Source organism: Ipomoea nil, unplaced genomic scaffold (genome assembly GCF_001879475.1).
Source record: "Ipomoea nil cultivar Tokyo-kokei standard unplaced genomic scaffold, Asagao_1.1 scaffold1250, whole genome shotgun sequence".
Classification (NCBI taxonomy): domain Eukaryota; kingdom Viridiplantae; phylum Streptophyta; class Magnoliopsida; order Solanales; family Convolvulaceae; genus Ipomoea; species Ipomoea nil.
The window spans coordinates 2,799,524-2,819,713 of NW_017617678.1; the positions used below are offsets into that span (position 1 = coordinate 2,799,524).

Consider the following 20,190-nt stretch of genomic DNA (forward strand, 5'->3'; position numbering starts at 1 on the left):
ATGTTTTTGAAAAATTTCCTACACAAAAGCTCCACCAAACATGTATACTTGCAACTAGAAGTAGTTGCAAGGTGAGCAAAAGTAATATGCAAAGTATTGGTGCCCACTTCCAAGGCAAGAAACAAGCAAAATATGTACAAAAACAAAAAAAACAATAAAGAAAAACAAAATGGATGGGCAACCTAGTACTCTATTGACACATTCCTAGATTGTCATAGTGAGCACGCTTCACTTAGCACCTATTGTCATCCCCGGCAACGACGCCATTTTGATTGATGTAAGTATACGTGGGATGGATGTGTGTGTAAACGAAGGTTGTGGAACCCCCCGAGTGTCGAACTCAAGGATGACAAATCGGAGTAATCAAAGTGCAAGACAATCCGTTGTCACGATGTGTCAACAAGGTGAACTAGGTGCTAGAGGTAAGAGTATGGAAAGTTGTGTGTGCAAGCAAGGTGAACAAGAAAACTAAATAAAACAAATAAGAATGTAAAATGGGGATTTGGATGGAAAAGGGGTCGTGATCATGCATTCATTGGTCTCAAGTGGCCAAGAATGTGATGCAAGGCATGACTATCCTAAGGGAGAACCATGGCACCATCATTAGGTTGCGTAGAACCTAAACTCCCAATTCCTACGTCGGGTGAGGCATTCTAACAAACACTAAGAGGGCGGTCTACCGTTTCCTCCCCGAACTACCGGAGATTGCAAGGGTAAGACTAAGAAAAGGGCAATCTCTTGCTCCTTCTCCACTCTTACGTCCATTTGACCATCTCTCCATTGGAGCTCACAATGGAGAAAGGTCAATATGCACACCTCTACAATATAGACATTCAAGTTCAATCCATACATCAAATCCCATCATCTAATCTATACAAAACATGAAAACACAATCACAATCCAATTCCAACCCAAATCCTAGATGTCTAGCAATTCATCATCATTAATTGATAAAAAGCACAACTCAAATATGAAATTAAAGCAAGAAGAAGATAGGTTACCCAAGTCTTCAATCCAATGTGCTAGCAATCCAAATAGCAATGTTGAATAATGAATTCTAGAGATGAAATGGAAATCTTATCTAATGAAAGGAAGAAATATCTAACCCTAATCTAAATCTAACCTAAGAGAGTTGAAATTGAAGTGAAAATTGATGGTAAAAAAAGAAGTCTCTCAAATAGTCCCCTTACAAGCCTTTAAATAGGCTGAAAATCTGAAATTTCCGCGCTGGCCGCACAACTAATTCCACAACGCGCGTTGTCCAATGCGTTGTACTTTCTGTTTCCCGACAACGCACGTTGTGCGTTACGTTGAACTTTCTGTTGGGATTTTTCCTTTCTTTCCTTCACCAAAGTTGTAGCCCTTGAAGCTTCCAAACCATAGCCACTTGAATCACCTCATTTGGACACTCCTAGCTTGAAATATGCTCCGATTACGAAATTGTCGCCGGAATGTCCTGTAATTGACAATGTTTTGCTCTTTTCTTCAAAGGCAATTATACTTAGTCCTCATTCCTAACTTCTATCAAATTAAGTTATTCTAAACATGAATTAGGCTTAAAGGACTCTAAATATAGCATAATAAGCCTCCTAAATACCCTACCAAGTGTAACATCTTTGGCACTTATCAACATACTTTATATGTTAAATGCACAAATTTTTGAGATATTGTTATAATATGTCTATATGTCGATGATTTGATTTTTACTTGAAACTAATCTCATAATTCAATGAGGCACTCATTAAGAGATTTGAAATGAATATATGGTTCTTACTTCTTATGTGTTACTTTCTTGGCCTTGTGAATTGGGAGTGTACGAAGCTACAAGGCAAGATATTTGTTTTGGAGTTGGAATGCTTAGCAGATTCATGGAAGAATCAAAATAATCACATTGGGCTGTAGCAAATTAAAGTGAATCCTGAGATATTTCAAAGGTACGAGTAATGATGAAATTTCGTACTTTACTAAATGAAGTTATGAAACTTGTTGGATATACAGATAGTGATTGGACTGTAGATGTTGAGACCAATAAAAGCACATCGAGATATACTTTTTATCTTGGTTCTGCTATATTTTCTTGGCCTTCAAAGAAGTAGCATGTTGTAGCACATTAAATCGTAGATGCATAATACATTGCAACAACAAATTGTGATACTCAAGCAATTTGGCTTAAGAGAATTTTGAAATTTTATGACACCTGCAGTAAGCACCTACAATTGTTTTCTGTAACAACAAGTATATCATGCCTCATGCCAGTACTAAGTATATTGATGTAAGATTCCATAAGGTTAGGGAGTTGGTTGTTTCTGGTAAGATATCATTGTAGAACATTTATACTAGTGAGAATGCAATTGACATGTTAACAAAGGCAGATTGTCTAAACCTGTTAAATTCCTTTTGAGTCATATTCGGTCATCTTTATAGTAGGTCAATGAACCAAATTGTCCATGAACTGGCTGAAGCGATTGCGTTCACGCTACCTTAATAGTTTAGGAATGAGTCTCCCGCCTGTATTCAACCCCTTGTTCTTTTTGAAAGGAAATATCGGATTTCATTAATAATCAACCATAGATGAGATACACGCCGGCGGCTCAGTAAACCACTGACCTAAGGCAGACATAGAATCAGATGCTCGTGCTAACACATGAGCCAAGTGATTCGCAGACCCATTGACATGGCGAACATGCACGTTCCCAATGTTAGTAGAAATGCTTCGACATTGCTTTATAATCAAACCAACATACGATAAGTTCAGTTTACAAGAATTGAAAGCAGTACTAAAATTAAGACAATCTGTTTCTAAAATAATATTATTAAAATATCGTGTCTTTATCCACGTGGGCGCCTCCTTTACCACCATTGATTCAACCATGTATGGATCATTGCCGCAGCTTAGCTTACCACAACAGGTGGCCAAAAATTTCCCATGAACATCCCGTAATATTGCACCATAACCAGCGTCATTGCCATAAATACTCCATTTGTCACATTTTATCTATATTATTCATTGATTAAATAAACCCTTTCCTCTTTACTTATTTCTATTAGCATTTCTTATAATTTTAAATTTAATTTTTTTTTTATGTTTAATATTACTTTTAATGTAATTTCTACTTTTTAAATATATAAATTTTAGAACAAAAACCCAAAATGGTCCCTCGACTATAGCTAAATTCACAAATTGATCATCGACTTTCAATTTCAACCAATTAAGTCTTTAACTTTGCAATTTTAACACGATTTCATCCTCCGTCTATTTGACCGTTTGTTGACTGTGATTTTTGAGGATATATATGTAATTTCATGGTCCATCGTCGGTTTTTTAAGGTTCCGGTTGCATTTTCAGACCGCACTCTAGTTAAGTTCGTACCAGATCGAAGAAGACGACGTGTTTCCGAAATGGTGCAACGTAATCCTGGAGGTCTCCATGTGCTCCGACGAGAGCTGCAGGTTCTTCTGGAGATCGCCGATGAAGGCGCAGCCGCCAGCGATAATGCAGAATCGCGGTGAATGATGCAGATTCGTGAAATTACATATATATCCTCAAAGATCACGGTCAATAAACTGTCAAATAGACAGAGGATCAAATTGTGTTAAAATTACAAAGTTAAAAATTTAATTGGTTGAAATTGAAAATCAAGAACCAATTTATGAATTTAGCTATAATCAAAGGACCATTTTAAATATTTACTCTAAATTTTACATACTAATTCTAAACTTAATATTTAAAAAATTAAACTATAAATAAACCTCTCCTTTGGATTTCAAAAAAAAAAAAAAAAAAAAAAAAAAAAAACTCCTTTCGAGTATCCTTTAAAAGGAAATATCCCAATGCTGGTATGGTATATCTTATCGTCATCTTCGTCCAGTTCCCGCCTCCGAAGCCCACTGCATAACTGTGAGCTCAACCAATGAAAGCTTACATCAATTGAAGAAGATGTCCCTATCTCTATCCACTGCAAACTTAACAGAAATGCCATCGCATATCTTCTCTACACCCGCTCGCCGCCCGCCGTTCTTTCTCCTGCTTAAACCTCTTTCTTCCCTCCGCCCCCCCGTCACCGCCGCCGCCGGAAAGGCCAAAATACCCTCCCGAAACTACGGTAAGTCCAAGCCTGCACCGCTCAAGTCCAAGCAGCAGCAGCAGCAGCCCTCCCACTCTTCTTCGTGGCTCAACAAGTGGCCGCAGCATCCCGTAGAGCCATTGGCATCAAGCACCAATCCCGTTGATTTGGACACGGAAACCCGAGTTTTCGACGGGCACACCAGAACCGGGGGGACTGCGATTGAAAGGATTGTGTTTCGGTTGAGGAATTTGGGATTGGGCTCGGATGACGAAGAAGATGATGAGGGGAATTCGGGATTGGATGTTAATGGGGAAGGTAAATTGGGGGATTTGTTGAAGAGGGATTGGGTTCGGCCTGATACTATGCTGCTGGATAGTGATGATGAGGATGAGGATGAAACATTGCTGCCATGGGAGCGCAGTGTGGAGGGGAAGGATGCTGATGATGATGAGGAGGATGGGAGGAGGAGGAGGATTGCGAAGGCACCCACCTTGGCAGAGCTAACAATTGAGGATGAGGAGCTGCGGAGGCTGAGGCAACAGGGGATGCATCTCAGGGAAAAGATCAATGTACCTAAGGCCGGTGTGACTGGGGCAGTGTTAGAGAAGATTCATGACAAATGGAGGAAAATTGAAGTTGTGAGGTTGAAGTTTCATGAGGCTTTAGCTCATGATATGAAGACTGCACACCAAATCGTTGAGGTTTCTGCACTTTCACTTGGACTTTAAATTCAAATCTACACTATTTTATTTGTGTTTTAGCACTCTTGAAAATTTGTGAGCATTGCGTGATGTTTTAGAACAGTAATTGTGACACAAAACTTTTAAAGCAGTTCGAGAAATTCCTAATCTGCAAGACAGTTCTCATATTAGGAGAAAAACCTAGTAAATGAGCACGGTTTAAAGTACAAAGGTTGGAAACACTTAATACTTATACTTTTCTCTCAATACACTGAACTCTCAAGACAGTACGTGGGAAATATTGTGCGTGCCACATCTCTTCGGGAAGGGATCCTTTTATAATCTTCTTTGATGTTTTTATTGGAAATATGAATCTCATATTGTCTGGATTTATTCTTTGTTTCCTTCTTTGAGTAATCTTCATATTCCTTGAATCATAGTAGGATTGGTATAATGTTTTTGCCAATAATTTTAGAAAACGCTATTTTGGGCCAACAACTCTGACTCTTCATTTTTCTGTTCCAGTTTACTGTTTGCATACAATTTGGAAGGTTTTACATAAGTCGCTTGTATGCTTAAAATCCTTCCATTTATTAAGGTCCTCAATGAGGTATTGAGGTTGCCCATGCTTAAATTAAAAATTTTCTTCTGGGTAGAAGAGGTGTGGCATTTGATTGATTGAAATAAGATTTTGAATGTCACATTTAAATCTTGTTATATTGACCTAATGCCATGAAACAAGCACTCAAATAAAATGAGCCAATGGTGTAAGTTGAAAACTCAAAAATATGTAAGAAATGTTGATCATTAAATAAATTGTTATGTTTTAGCAAAGTTCCTCAAACTAAATTGGATCTTTCTCTTCCAGAATATACCTGCTGAAATAAATCCACACTATACATTTCATGCAACTGAATAATCCTATGCAAACTAAATTGGAAGTATGTAATTTATAATACACTGGCCAATTGAGATGTATATCAATATGATATTAATTGCCTGCTACTATTTAGTTGAGCTGTTCAGTCATTTTGCTTATATGAATATGGTCTTCAATGGACCCCTTTTTATCATCAGCGTCGAACAGGTGGACTTGTGGTATGGAGGTCTGGAAGTGTTATGGCGGTGTACCGTGGAAATAACTATCTTGGGCCCTCTTCAAGAGCTGAACCCAAAGATAGAGAAGTTTCTTCCTCTGATAAATCTGTGAACAACGAAAATAAGAGCTTTCACCCAGTTGAGGAAAAAAGTAACCCGGTTATCCACAATAAAAGCATGACAGCAGAAGAGGCTGAATTTAATAAGTTGCTAGATGGTTTAGGTCCACGCTTTGAAGATTGGTGGGGAACAGGAATTCTTCCTGTGGATGCTGATTTACTTCCTCTGACAGTTCCCGGCTACAAAACTCCTTTTCGGCTTCTTCCTACCAGAATGAGACCTAACCTAACCAATGCAGAAATGACTAATTTACGAAAACTTGCAAAATCACTCCCTTGCCATTTTGCTCTAGGTACTTTCTGTCTTTTTGTACTTTATATTGCAGGACTTACATTGTCTAAGTTGTAGCGTCATCATGGATTCAGGGAGAAATAGACACCATCAGGGTTTGGCAGTTGCTATTATCAAACTCTGGGAGAAAAGTTTAATTGCGAAAATTGCTGTGAAACGTGGAATTCAGAATACAAACAACAAACTAATGTCTGAGGAGTTGAAGGTGTGTTGGGTTTTATCTGTTATACGCCATTCTCAATTCTTCTGTACCTTTCTGTTTTATGACGTAATCTGATGATTGTGCATAGATTTGAGACAAAATGTTCAGAACATATCAAGTTTAGGATTCAGTGGATAAGGGATCATATTTTAGAACCAACAGACATCTAAAATTCATGCATTTTGGCACTTCAAGTAATTTGTTTATTATACTTTGGAAGTTGAATACTACATATGTTGGCATTGTGTTAGATGCCCTAAAAATTTCTTTCCTGTATGTATACGGAAATTTGCTACTTTGGCCCTTGGTGTATTTGTTTAGAAAGGAATGCACAAATTTTATTCAGCACCTTCTGACACATCTAGTGTTGGAGGAAGTGGTTTCCTTGCTTTTCATTTGTTGCAAGAGTAGTGGAATTTTTCAAGTGTGTGTGTGTGTATTGATGAGTTATTATCCTTAACTTTTGTTTCCTTCTACTTTAACATTTGCTATTTATTGGCTTTATTGCTTTAAGCTCTGGGCTTGCCACCAAATACTAGGGAAGTTGCATCTATAATCTCTTGGTGAAGACCAAATTATAAGAACACTTCTGGTTCTCTATTATGTATTTCTCTCTGTCTCGTCAAGAAAACAAAAATTAATTGATGACTTATATTCAGTGCTTGTTTAGTTGTCTCTAATATCTAGTATTCAACTTAGATATTGTGTGGTTAGAATACTTCCAAACTAATGGTTTTGAATTTTGAAGGACGGGCAACTGTATGCGTGTATAGTGGTTTGGTTTAGTATATGTTGTGTGAATTTTTCACATAGATATAAATGAGTTCTGATGCCATAGGGAAATTTTTGTGAGACACTGCTATTCAGAACTGCAATAGTATTTTGATAGATAACATTATGGTACATTGTAAAGTCTATAATTCCATGTAGCTAGATCTAATTTTCCTGTCTCTTTTATATTATTCGGGAAGGAGTAGGAGAATGAGCACATGTCAAGATGTATGCAGCTTACTGCAACTAACAACCTCTCATATAACAGGCATTAACAGGTGGAGTGTTATTGCTAAGAAACAAATTCTACATAGTCATCTATCGGGGAAAGGATTTTGTTCCCCCAAGTGTTGCATCTGCTTTAGCAGAAAGACAGGAAATAACAAAACAGATACTAGATGATGAAGAAAAAGTGCGAAAGGGAGCAACAACATTATTGGCTGTGGATAACTATGGACATGAACTAACTGGTAATTTAGCAGAACTATATGAGGCTAATGATGTTGAAGAGAAACAGAGAAGAGGGTTGGCAGCAGTAGCACCTGTTGATAATGATGGACACGCACTAGCTGGTACTTTAGCAGAATTTTATGAGGCTCAAGCCCAATGGGGGAGAGATGTATCCAATGAAGAGCGTGAAAAGATGTTGAAAGATGCAGCTAGAGCCAGGACTGAAAGAGTAATCAAGCGGCTTGAACATAAATTAGCCATTGTAAGTATATTTCTTTGTTTTAATTGGATAGAAAATATGATGGTTCCTTACCTAATGCTATTGTTCCTTATTTTAGGATATAAATGAATATAACTTGGCTTTTGCTAGTAGCTTCTCTGTTAAATCCTAATTTTTTTGGTTGCAAATACTTTCATTCTAAGCACAATGCATACAGTATACACATCTTTGTCTGAACTTTTTTCTCTTTAATGCAACAGTCTCAAGCCAAGAAGCTTAAAGCAGAGAACCTTCTATCAAAAATTGTAGCATCCTGGGTTCCTGCTGGTCCTTCTGATGACCAGGAAACAATCACAGAGGAGGAAAGGGTCATGTATCGTCAGGTTGGATTGAAGATGAAATCATACTTGCCACTTGGTCAGTTATTTCACTTGATTTTTATTTTTATTTTTAATAAAATTATATCCTACTTGAAATTGACAATTTTCTGTTTAATCTTCTGACCTTTAAGGTATTCGCGGAGTTTTTGATGGTGTTATTGAGAACATGCATCTACATTGGAAGCACAGAGAACTTGTAAAGTTAATTTCAAAAGAAAAGGAGCTTGCTTTTGTTGAGGAAACAGCTAGACTCTTGGAATATGAAAGTGGTGGAATCCTAGTGGCAATAGATAGAGTACCGAAAGGTTATTCTCTAATTTTCTATCGTGGGAAAAATTATCGACGACCCATTAGCCTCAGGCCAAGGAACCTTCTGACTAAGGCAAAGGCACTAAAGCGTCGAGTGGCTTTGCAACGATATGAGGTATTTTCATTCTCTACATACAATGTTTCTTTGTGATATCTTCATTGTTAAAAATTATATTATATACTTATTCTTTCTGATACATGCACGTTATTCTGTAGGCTCTGAGTCAGCACATCTCTGAACTGGAAAATAACATAGAGCAAACGAGAAGAGAAATTGTAAGTCATAGTTTCATATTCAGTTAATATTAATGCACTCATAGAGTCATAGGTATCAACTGAGTAGATATCTGTTGCTTGAATTAGACAATTGTGCTTTCAATTGCCAATATCCTCACTGGTTGTGAACTTTTCTGTCTGCCAAAACTTCATTCTATTAGCAGTCAAGACCACATTTCTTGGTTGCCTTGTTCTTTCTTTGTCAAAAATAAGACATGCTTGGAGCTGCTCGAATAAACTGTTATTATGATGTTAACTAGTAATTTATCCGTGCATAGAGGTGTCTAATAGGCGGGCTTGGGCTGGCCCGGTCCTAACAATAAAGAAAAGGCTAGCTTGGTCCATAGTCCGGAAAATAAAAAAAAAATTAGAAAAAAATATTAAAGATTATATATTTTAATATATAAATTATTATTTATGTAGTTACATATTTTTATTATAATTTACAACATAGAAATTATTATTTTGAACATTACAATTTACAAGTACATTAAAAAATAAAAACCAATCTTTTTTTTTTAATATTAATTTATGTTTATTTTTATTATTATAACTTATATATATAACTTAAAAATTATTTATTGACATATTTCTATTATAGTTAATCAACTATATAAATAAAGTCATACTATAAATAATGTAAAAGAAATCTTAGAAAAAGTCTTGAAGTAATAATCAATTTTTATTGAAGATTAAAAGAAATAAATAAATTATTTTATTTTATTTTATTTTTTAAAAATTCATTTAAAGCTCTCACCCAAAGTATTTTGTCCACGTGAAAGCGGTTTAGTGATATGAATTTGTATTACTCGCTCTATCCAATTTTACTTGTCTTGTTTGATATTCATTGGTCAAACGACTTTTTATTCTTTGTTGATTTTCATTAGTATTTTATTATTTTAAAATATGATATTTTTGTTTTTAATAGTGCTTTTAATATTGTTTCTAAATATATAAATTTTATATATATTAATACTAAACTTAATTTATGAAAAATTGAATTGTAAATAATTTTAGTCAAGCCTTATTAACCGAACCAGACACATAAAATGAGACGGAAGGAGTAGTACATTATATATTTAATGCTGAATTTTTTTTTTTATATATTCATAATTGTATCATCATTATCATAAATCTTATATCTTATATATTTATAATTTCATTTAAGAAAAATGACACTTTTTGTTCTTGAATTATAGGAAAATAACACTTTTTGCCCGTCAATTATACATGTTGCCACTTCTCGTAATAATATTAAATTAATTTTTAATTTATATATTTATAGGATTAAACTATTATTTTTAATTTGTATATATTTATTTATTCAAGATATATAATTTCAATGTGATCTATATTGTAAAATATTTAAGAAATTGGAACATGTCATTTATTTACAAAAATTAATATTGATTGCATTTATTAAGGAAATACAATTATATAGTGTATAATATAACATATAATAGAACATATTTATATAGAAATGAGCGAGAAGTTCTTTTGGCAGCACTTTTGTTATTATATAGATATAGATATAAATACAGATCTGGATTTTGTGCCATGTGTTGTTTCTACTGGGAATATAAAACAAGAAAATACTTTCTCACTCTCCTTCCTCTTGGGAACAAGCTTTTAGCTGCATCTCCCAATTCTTCTGGACTCTTTTCCTCAAATAAGTCAACTCTTTTGGATGATTTTCATGGAAAGCACACTGACTTTTGAGTAAGTTGGTTCTTTTTTATATGGTTCACATCCCAAAATTGCATCTTTTGGTACTAGGTATTTATTTTTATTTGAAAAAAATGTAGCTGATATTGTAAAATCCCTAATAAAGGGAGATGCAACAAGAAACAGATGTAATCATAATAAACAAAAATTTGAAGATAATCACATTATGGAGTAGAACTGGTTTATCTCGCTTATGATACTGAATAACTCTCATTGCATATTGTTGGGCATTTGCTTACCACATTCTTTTTGTACTCTGTTGACATAGTTGGTCTGTACCTCTAAGCTGTATCTGAATTAGTTTCAAGTTTTCCCTTTCTCATGGGTATTTTACTGCTACTGAATCTTGACTGCACCAAAATTTTGGTTGTGTTGATGGAATTATCTGCTTGATACCTACTATATTTATGCTAGTGCTGTCACTACAGCTGAACTTCATTATACATTTAAACATCAATTCCTTTTCCTTGACTCAACTGAAATTTATCATGTTATATTTTGGATACTGTATAGGGTGATTCTCAAGATGTAAATGGCAGTGACCGGAAGCACGCGAAGTTCAATCATGTTTCAGAGTTAACCCAAGTGAGTTCTTTAACTTGAATGTCTGGTAAGTCCCAGACTGCTAGTGTCAGTGTTGTAACTGGTGACAGCTTATTTAAGTTCTTTTTGGGACAAATTTTTGATCAATATGGCTTGATAGCTAAAGTGATAATGGCAAATGAATGATCTTTATTGTTTATATACGCATATGTATAGAGTGAAGTTGAAGCTTCGTGGATGGTTTCTGATGGCGATGAAGATGAAGATCCTGAATGGGAGAGTGATGAAGATTCTGAGTATTCCGATGCAGAGTTTTCATTTGCGCAAAGAGAATAGCAGATTTCTTTCTTGTTTTATCGAGCTTCTGGGGGCACAAAGACTAACTTCCATTTTTGAGGTAATCTATTGATTTAGTTAGCAGTGAAAATTTGTTGATACGCCAACTCTTAATGTGCATTACTTTGGATACTCTTTGAGATAAAACAATTAAAAATGTTTCTGAAGGCCACCATCTTGCTATTGGAACTAACTGATAGAAAAAAGAAAAAGTGAAATACTAAAATAGAGAGAGGGATGGGGGGGGGGGGGGGGGGGGAGATTAGGGTTGGTCGGTATTTTAATATAAAGGTGTTCTATGTGAAACTTCTGCCAGATGCATTGGTTTGCTTGGCTATGGCCCTTGTTTTTAAAGTTTCTTATTGGGTCCTTGGTTACAGATATCAAACTACTCTATATTTACCACTGTTGTAAAAATCAGCATTAGGCACTAGGCGCCCCTAGGCCGAGGGGATTTTACATTTTTTACCCTTAGGCAGACATTAGACGGCTAACTAGGCAGCCTAGGCGCCTGTGTTGGCCAACTCAACCGAGTATTTTTTTTTGGTGTGCAATGTGTATACTACTGTGGTTTTCTTATTATTATTACTCGCCTGACTAGCGCCTTCTACAACATTGTTATTTACTGTGTATGATTATGACCATACTCGATTTCTGAAAGGATAATTATAGGAACCCACCACTCCACCAGAGTGCCAATATTTTTTGCATGAACTAAAAGCATACACAGCAAAGTTTTAGCAACCATAATCTAATGATATCTTTTGGTGTTGAAGCATTGAGAATTGGAGTGGCAGTGGCATCTCAACAGTTTTGAGGAACAATGCAAAGAGTTTCATATTATAAACAATTGCATCTAACAACCTCAGCCCAGAATGATTGGTCATTCTATGAATCTTGTGGCTAAAGCGAGCGGTTTTGTCTGATACGTTGCCCAACGGCCACCTGTTGACAACTTCAAGTGTGTGCCAACATTACAGTTATTCTGAAGCAGATCTTTTGTCAAGCCCCTAATTATGCTGTATTTATAGAGTTTGTATTGTATGGTCCTTGTATACATTGTTAGGACTAGAGGTCAATGTATAGCCAGATTAGCTTGCACTTGTTTGCAGCTACTTGAATTGTGCAACTTGTATTTATGCATGTACATGTTTACCATTCTTCTTTTTACTCATATTTTCTTCTAGACTACAGAAGTGGAATGAATGGTATGGTTATTTTACAAAAGAATTATTCACTTTTAGTCTTTAAGTATTATTTTTGTCATTATTGGTGTATGACTAGTATCTTAAAGTTGGTATGATTTTGAACTAAAAATGTGATGCAAATGAAAGTCATGCACCAAATTTGGTAGAGATAATACTCAAGGACTAAGTGGGGAAACTACTTACACCAAGTATTTTTTTTTTTTAATTGCTGTTGCAAGGGTGTAATATAGTTTTTTTTTTTTTTTTTTTTAAAAAACTATATATATAAAGAGAATTTCATTTATGATCCTATGACTATTGGGGTATTGTTAATTGGAGTGCACGAGTTTTAAAATTGTCAATTTGACTCCACAACTATTTAATTTTTCTTAATTATAGTCTCTTCCGCCAAATTACCGGCGAGAAGTAGCCGGAAATTTTTAATGGCTAAAATGTTGAGGACAATTTGTCTTCTGTTTCTTCTCTTCTCCTCCTTTTCCATTTTCTTGCTTTGCTTGTTTGCCAAATTTCAAAATCTGGCGCTGCTTCTTGCTTCTGGATTTCCTGTTCTGGAACCAGTAAAAGACGTTGGCGTCACCCACTTCCCCATACTCTTCAAGCCTAATTCTTATCTGCCTTATCTCCTCCCGGGACGGATTCACCACCCCGGAATTCAAGAGAGATTCCAAGATACGTATAGGCTCCGGTTTCAAATTTCACCTTGGCTTTGGCTCCTGTGTCCTCTCCTCAACCCCTGTCGCAAAACAACCAATAGTCACACTAATCACACAAAATCTAAACTAAGAAAGCTTAATTATAAGTTCCAATTAACACACCGCTGGTACGTTTTTTAAAATCTTTTGTTTTCTAAGCCTTCTAGTTTTAATCAATGCCAGCATGACTGCAACTCCTCCCTCACCAAGAGTGGGTTAATTGGAACTTATAATTAAGCTTTTGGTTTAGATTTTATGTAATTAGTGTGATTATTGGTTGTTTTGCGGTAGGGGTTGAGGAAAAGACACCGAAGCTGAAGCGGAGGTCGTCAGAACAAATACATATCCTGGAATCTCTCTTCAATTCCGGAGTGGTGAATCCGTCCTGGGAGGAGATAAGACGGATAAGAATTAAGATTGAAGAGTACGGAGAAGTGGGTGATGCCAACATCTTTTACTTGTTCTAGAATAGCAAATCCAGAAGCAAGAACAAACATCATCAGACTTTGGAATTTGACAAACAAGCTGAGCAAGAAAATGGAAAAGAAAGAGAAGTGAAGCAAAAGACAAATTAGACAAATTTTCCCTCATCATTCTAGTTTCTAGCCATTAAAAATTTCTGGCTATTTCTCGCTGGTATATATATATATAAAGGAAGGATTCAGGTGCATTGCAAATTTAATTATGTGGAAATAGGCACGGAAGAGAGCATTTCAGAATTAATGTTAGCCCTTCAAATTCAATATATGATGAACAAGACGATGTGGCTATCTGAACCAAAATTTTACCAAATAGTATGCATAATCTTTCATACTCATTAACTACTTATGAATTAAAAAATTGACACAAGTTAATTCTAAATAAATAAAATTGTATAGTACAAAAACTTTACTTCTTATAGCGATACCCTTTCATTGCATAAATCTAACCCCCCCACCCAAAAAAAAAAAAAAAAAAAAAAAAAAAAAAAAAAAAAAGGGGAGGGGAGGGGGAGTCGGTCATCACAAATACAAGAGCCTTGAAACCTTAAGTCCGGGTTGATCTTAAATGAACATTTCAAATCATAGACCCTAATTCTGAATACAAACAAGTTCATTATGCGGCAGTATTGCAGCAAGAGTGTAGGGGTGCCACTTTGGGTCTCATTTACGCAGCATCTGTTGCAACTGAAGAACTTGAGTCCTTTGCTCTGGAGGCAATGAATGAATCTGTTCCGGCGTGAGACTCATCACTTGCTGAAGAAGGGCCTGTTCCATCTCCGGAGTCAACTGCATCATCAATAAAATTCACATGTTTTTGGGACCTCAAGTAAAATAACATTGAAAAATACAAGAGAAAAGAAATGCATAAATTACTGCTGGTTGTCGAGCAGGCTGATTTCCAGGGCCCATTTGGCTGGGGAATGGTGGTGGCGGTCCGGGAAGTTGTCCTGTAGGTGCATTCTCTGGTAGGCCAGGGATCCAAGGAGAGCCTCTATCTGCTGGCATGGAGCTTCCAACTTGATTGAAATCACTTCTTATGTGTGAACTTCCCGCCTTAGAAACACACCAGATGTTGGCAAGCATGTTAGCTTAGGAGCATTTCAGGAACCAAAAAGGTAGAGTAGGTAGGTACAAATGAACTTCAAGACAATTAGAGTACTTGCTTTCAGAAAACAATCAAACCATTTTTAACTGGTTAATGATGGACACAGATATCTTTATGCCTATATGTCAAATAATTCTAGATCAATTTTCACAAACAGTGAATGTGTAGCACATTAAGAAATGGGTGTGCAGACCACAAAAAGTTTGGGACATAGTGCAGAAGGCTCCACATCAAATAGGGTCTTACCCCAGCTTCAAGAGAAATGTTTTACATGGCTTAAACAGCTGAGCATTTGACCTCTATGCCAAACCCAACCTCAGCAGAGCAGTGGAATCCAAGCACTGGGAATTATGTCTCAGAAACTCTTTACATTTAACAGAATTCATTTATAGGAGTTAGTTTCAGAAAACCCATTACCAGAAACAGAATCTTGTTATGCATGTAGTTTCTGTTTCTCTCAAGATGAGGACTTATTTAGGTTTTATGGTCTGAAGGTGGTACATCTTGTTTCCTACTTTGTTTCTGAAGATATATTGAGCTTATGAGTAGTTAACCCCATTAGTAATATTTTAGCAAGGAACTACACTTCTTGACATTTGAGTCATTCGTGAATCACAGAGAGAAGGAAGCCCTAAAATTAGAAGGAATAAATTTCAACCAAATAAATAGATTCAACCTTCAATTGATTAACAACCAAATTACAGCAGGCAAATCTAATAGTTTATCATTGCTAGAGAAGATAAGATTTAAAACCAAAATGACTTAATTATGTAACACTCAAGCTTAGAATAATGTCTAAGGCACCTGATATAGTGACTGGGGAGGTGGCTGATTTGGATGTGGTGGCTGTCCTTGCATAAATGAAGGGCCCATTGCTGCGGGAGGCTTAGCTGCCTAAATGATCAAAATGAACAGAAGATTGGAATTTATATATCAATGAAGTCAATTCAATAACCTGAAAACTTATTTGTAGCTTACATGAAACATGGGTTGTGAATGGTGCATCTGACTGCCAGACTGCTGAAATCCCACATTGGGCCCCATCTGGTGGTGAATTTGCTGAGGGAAGGATTGCATTGAAGGTCTCATCTGCGGTGGTAGTGGTGGCTGCAGTGGCAGGTGCTGAATGCCACTAGTTTGTATTGATTGGTCCAACTGAGTAGGGGCAGAGGGCATGTGAGATTGAATATGTGGCGGTGGCTGTGCGGCAGAATGATGAGGAAGTGGTGGCATGTTAGGAGCTTGAGCTGATTGTGGCAGTGACATTGGTGCTGATAGGGCACTAGCATGTCCTTTTGGTTGTTGTACTTGCTGTAATGGATGAGATGGCAATGAGGGGGGTTGAAGGTTTGATGAAGGAGCAATCGAAGATGACATTGATAATGGAGGTTGGCTATGGTGCTGCTTTCTCATTTGGTCCTGCAAACCTGATTGTGCAGACACTGCTGGAACAGCCTGATTACTTGACTGCTGAACATGAGATGGTGATGGCTGCGTACTTTGTGTTGCAGGAGTTGGTGTGCTCGTCTAAAATAAAGCAAAATTATCAGGAGATGAAAAAATTATGCATGCATATACATATGCAGGCCTCATATACAATCAGCAGGAGTTCATGGGAAAAGATAAAATGCATACCGACTGTGTTGGCTGCACCATCCCAAGCATTATTTGTGCCTAATTAACACACAATGTTGACTACATTAGTAAATAATCAATGAAGAATCAATTTCAGAGATTGGTTAGTATCATAGTATTAAGTATTAACAAAGAGATTCAACATCTTCTGAACTTCATGTCTAATTGCTACAATGTGCATAAGCAGAATAATCATAAACTCTAGTCAAATAGAAGTTAAGCCAAACTTGTGGCGCAAAATGAGAGAAAACCTTGAATCCATTGTCAGCATTGCTAAAAAAAAGAACATGACATGATTTCTTCATTTGCTGTATGGTCAATATTAGTCTGTCCAAGTGAGAAGAATTTCAGCATTTTAAAGCAAGGATCATCTTCCCACTGTACTATATAACCCACTAAACATTCATAAAATAGTGAAGGTTTTCGGTGTGAGAAGACTGTGTTGGGGCATTAGGAGGGATTGTTTATCCAATCATTATGAACTTTCTTGTTTCTATAATCTATGAGTTATCATATCTGATTCTCTGAAAGATATAGTATAGAAAAATAGGCCCAACCTTGTAAATTTAATTTAGCAATAATTATATATTTGAATGCATTTAGTCATTTACACATCATAACATAGAAATAAGATCCTCACAGCTATAAGAATTATCTCAGAAACCACCAGCAAAAATTAAGAACCTTAAAATTGTGTTTGCAATCACAATCACAGTCACGCAAAGGCAGAGACAAGACTTTATTCACTTTAATTATGCGGTGCAGAAGCCACATATGCACATACAACAATTGCCATATGCTCTCTTTTGTTTTAATAAAATAAAAGGACACGACCATTTCTAATAATCAAATTTATACATTTTCTTTGAGCTGAAAACCATTCTTATTATTCAAGGATCAAATTGAAAGGAGTTAACACTTGTCTTCATGCCCACTATAATCGTTTTCAGAACACAGACCCCCTTGACAGACCTAAATCACCAATTTTCAACCCAACTGCCAAACCATACCCCTTTATTGTAACTAATAGCATTCCATGTCAACTATATTAATTTCTGTCATTCACATTAACTTCGTGCTTTTAAAACATGATATATTTTGTGACTTCTATTGAATGATGATGCTTTGAGCAACAAAGAATTGCCAAGACAAAAGATCCCTAATATGCTTGGATCTTGGGGTATAAGGATGATAATTAAGTAGAATGGCTTAAATTCATTGAAAATATGGTTTTTTGCATTTGTGAATTGGGGACTTCAAGCAAGCAAGTGGTACTGTTCTCAAACAACAACCAACACCTTAGTCTTTTAGCCTGGTTTTAATTTCAATTTTTATCATTCTTTGCATTTCATCAACTAAATGGCCACATGAAGAAGTCATTAGGGGTCACTAAAACAATGTAATGGTGAATTTCTCAGGAATTATATAGCTCATTAGTAGCTAGAGAAATAATGATCAGGAATCAATTTAATATCACATTTTCTCTACTCTTAACTAGTTCTTCCCCATACAAACTTCTATTATCTTCCTTTTCCTTTATGCAACTTTCTCTTCACTTCTGAAAATTAGTCCTCCAAATCTGTGACACTCATCATAATTATACAAAAATTAAAACTCTACCTTACTTCAATTATATTTCAGACCCTATTTCGCAACATTCCTTCATTAAAAAATGGCAAAGAGAAAACGAACCAAGTACATAAGATTTTCCCCAGAAAAAGGAATAAACTATAGAATCATTAAGACCTGAAAGAGATCTCTGGCCAAGGTAGGGTTTTGAATGAGAATTTGCCTAGCTTGTTTCTCGTTCTGCTCCATCAGCTTCTGCAGCACACAAAAATATTAAAAATTAAACGAAAATCGAAATTCCAGTCCAGTGCCCTATCTCAAACATGCAAGCGAATGCGTGAGTGACAGACGAAATACAGCACATCTATACGTATATACGCACACCTTCATCTGACACATGATGTCGTAGAGCTGATTCTTCGACATTCCAGCGATGTTCGCCGACAAACCTTCGCCGGCGACCTCCTTTCCCGCCATCGTTCTCTTCTGGCAACTGTGCCGCGTGAGAAATTGAGGAGAGCATTTATATTTCGGCCTTTTGGGTCGTTCAGCACTTAAGCCCAAGTGGAGGCCCAAATAATTGGGCTGACAAATTATACAATAGATTAGGGTATACCTTGCATTGTGGACTTTGGTCTAAAATAATATTCAAATTATGTGTTGATATATTTTGTACCTGCATTTAACCGTTCACGTGTTTTTAAATAAACTGAAAATACATAATATGTTAACTACAGACATATAACATAGTAACTATATACACATAATATGTTAACTGTATATACATATGTTCTATTTGGTAACATAGCTGATAAGCCAATTTTGACTTATTTAGCTAAGTTTGACTGGTCAATAAGCTACTTTAAATGTTTGATAAAATGACTTATTGCATTAACTTGGCAATAAGTCAAAATTAGAAATGCTAAGAAGAATAGACTTTTTGGTAAGGATGGCAATGGGTCGGGGGTGGGACGGGGAGGGCTACATCCATCACCCGACCTACCTTATATTTTCTCCACCCACCCCCACCCCCAACTCACATCGGGTGGACTTTTTCAAAACTCATCCCCACCCTATGAGTGCGGGTGCTCACTACGGGTACCCACCACTTATCATATATTTTTTTAAATAATATTTAAATTACTGACACATAATAAAATTCATTAGTGATACTAAAACATAAATTAATAGAAATATTTAAATATAATAACTAAATTGTTTTTAAAAGTAAACTTAGTAGTCTAAATATAAAAATAGAAAAAAGGATACACGAAGTTATATAAACTTTTATAAATAACTATATACTAGTACTTATTTTACTGTTATATATATATATATATATATATATATATATATATATATATATATATATATATATATATATATATATATACACACACACACACACACACATGGTGGGTCGAGTGGGGTTCTAGGCGAGTTTTGTAGATAGAACTCGAATCCAACCCGACCCATTGCAGGTTTATTTTTTTTAACACCCACCACCCGCCATCACGCAAATTATGCCCTGGAAACGTGTCCACCGTGAATGGTGAACACAAGTCCAAACGACGTCGTTTTTATGCAAAAAAAAAAAAAAAAAAAAAAAAAAAAAAAAAAATCGTGGATGTGGAGTTAACGGCACGCGTTTGATCAAATTATGAATTTTCTGTTATGAGATTATGAATGTAATGAAAATTCATAATCTCATAACAGAAAATTCATAATCGCATAAAAGTAAAATATTTATTAAATTATGAATTTTCTGTTATGAGATTATGAATTTTCTGTTATGAGATTATGAATGTAATGTAGATTCATAATCTCATAACAGAAAATTCATAATTTCATAACAGAAAATTCATAATATCATAACAGAAAATTCATAATCTCATAACTGAAAATTCATAATCTTATAACAGAAAATTCATAATCTCATGGTTCCAAAGTGAATGTGTAGGCATGGTTCCAAAGTGAATGTGCAGGCATGGATTCATAATTTATGAATGTCCGTGATTTCGGACGGGAATG

General features: G+C 35.7%; 2 protein-coding genes and 1 long non-coding RNA gene across 3 annotated transcripts; 1 reads left to right on the forward strand and 2 right to left on the reverse strand.

Annotated features, from left to right (window-relative positions):
• Positions 1–1,631: 1,631 nt before the first annotated feature.
• LOC109184189 lies at positions 1,632–13,447 on the reverse strand. Its single transcript, XR_002054734.1, has 3 exons — positions 13,435–13,447; positions 5,020–5,023; positions 1,632–1,718 (listed from the first exon to the last, which is right to left on the reverse strand). It is a non-coding gene; the product is annotated as an uncharacterized LOC109184189 (long non-coding RNA).
• LOC109184188 (CRM-domain containing factor CFM3, chloroplastic/mitochondrial) lies at positions 3,833–12,640 on the forward strand. Its single transcript, XM_019334238.1, has 10 exons — positions 3,833–4,768; positions 5,825–6,257; positions 6,331–6,461; positions 7,498–7,941; positions 8,160–8,316; positions 8,411–8,703; positions 8,805–8,864; positions 11,103–11,174; positions 11,349–11,529; positions 12,245–12,640. Exons 1-9 carry the CDS (start codon positions 3,938–3,940, stop codon positions 11,466–11,468), a joined length of 2,541 nt encoding a protein of 846 aa, XP_019189783.1. The 5' UTR covers positions 3,833–3,937; the 3' UTR covers positions 11,469–11,529; positions 12,245–12,640.
• A 919-nt stretch (positions 13,448–14,366) lies between the features above and the next one.
• Positions 14,367–18,669, reverse strand: LOC109184208 (cleavage stimulating factor 64). Its single transcript, XM_019334268.1, has 7 exons — positions 18,544–18,669; positions 18,337–18,414; positions 16,591–16,629; positions 15,934–16,482; positions 15,760–15,849; positions 14,724–14,903; positions 14,367–14,636 (listed from the first exon to the last, which is right to left on the reverse strand). Exons 1-7 carry the CDS (start codon positions 18,634–18,636, stop codon positions 14,511–14,513), a joined length of 1,155 nt encoding a protein of 384 aa, XP_019189813.1. The 5' UTR covers positions 18,637–18,669; the 3' UTR covers positions 14,367–14,510.
• Between the last annotated feature and the right edge of the window lie 1,521 nt (positions 18,670–20,190).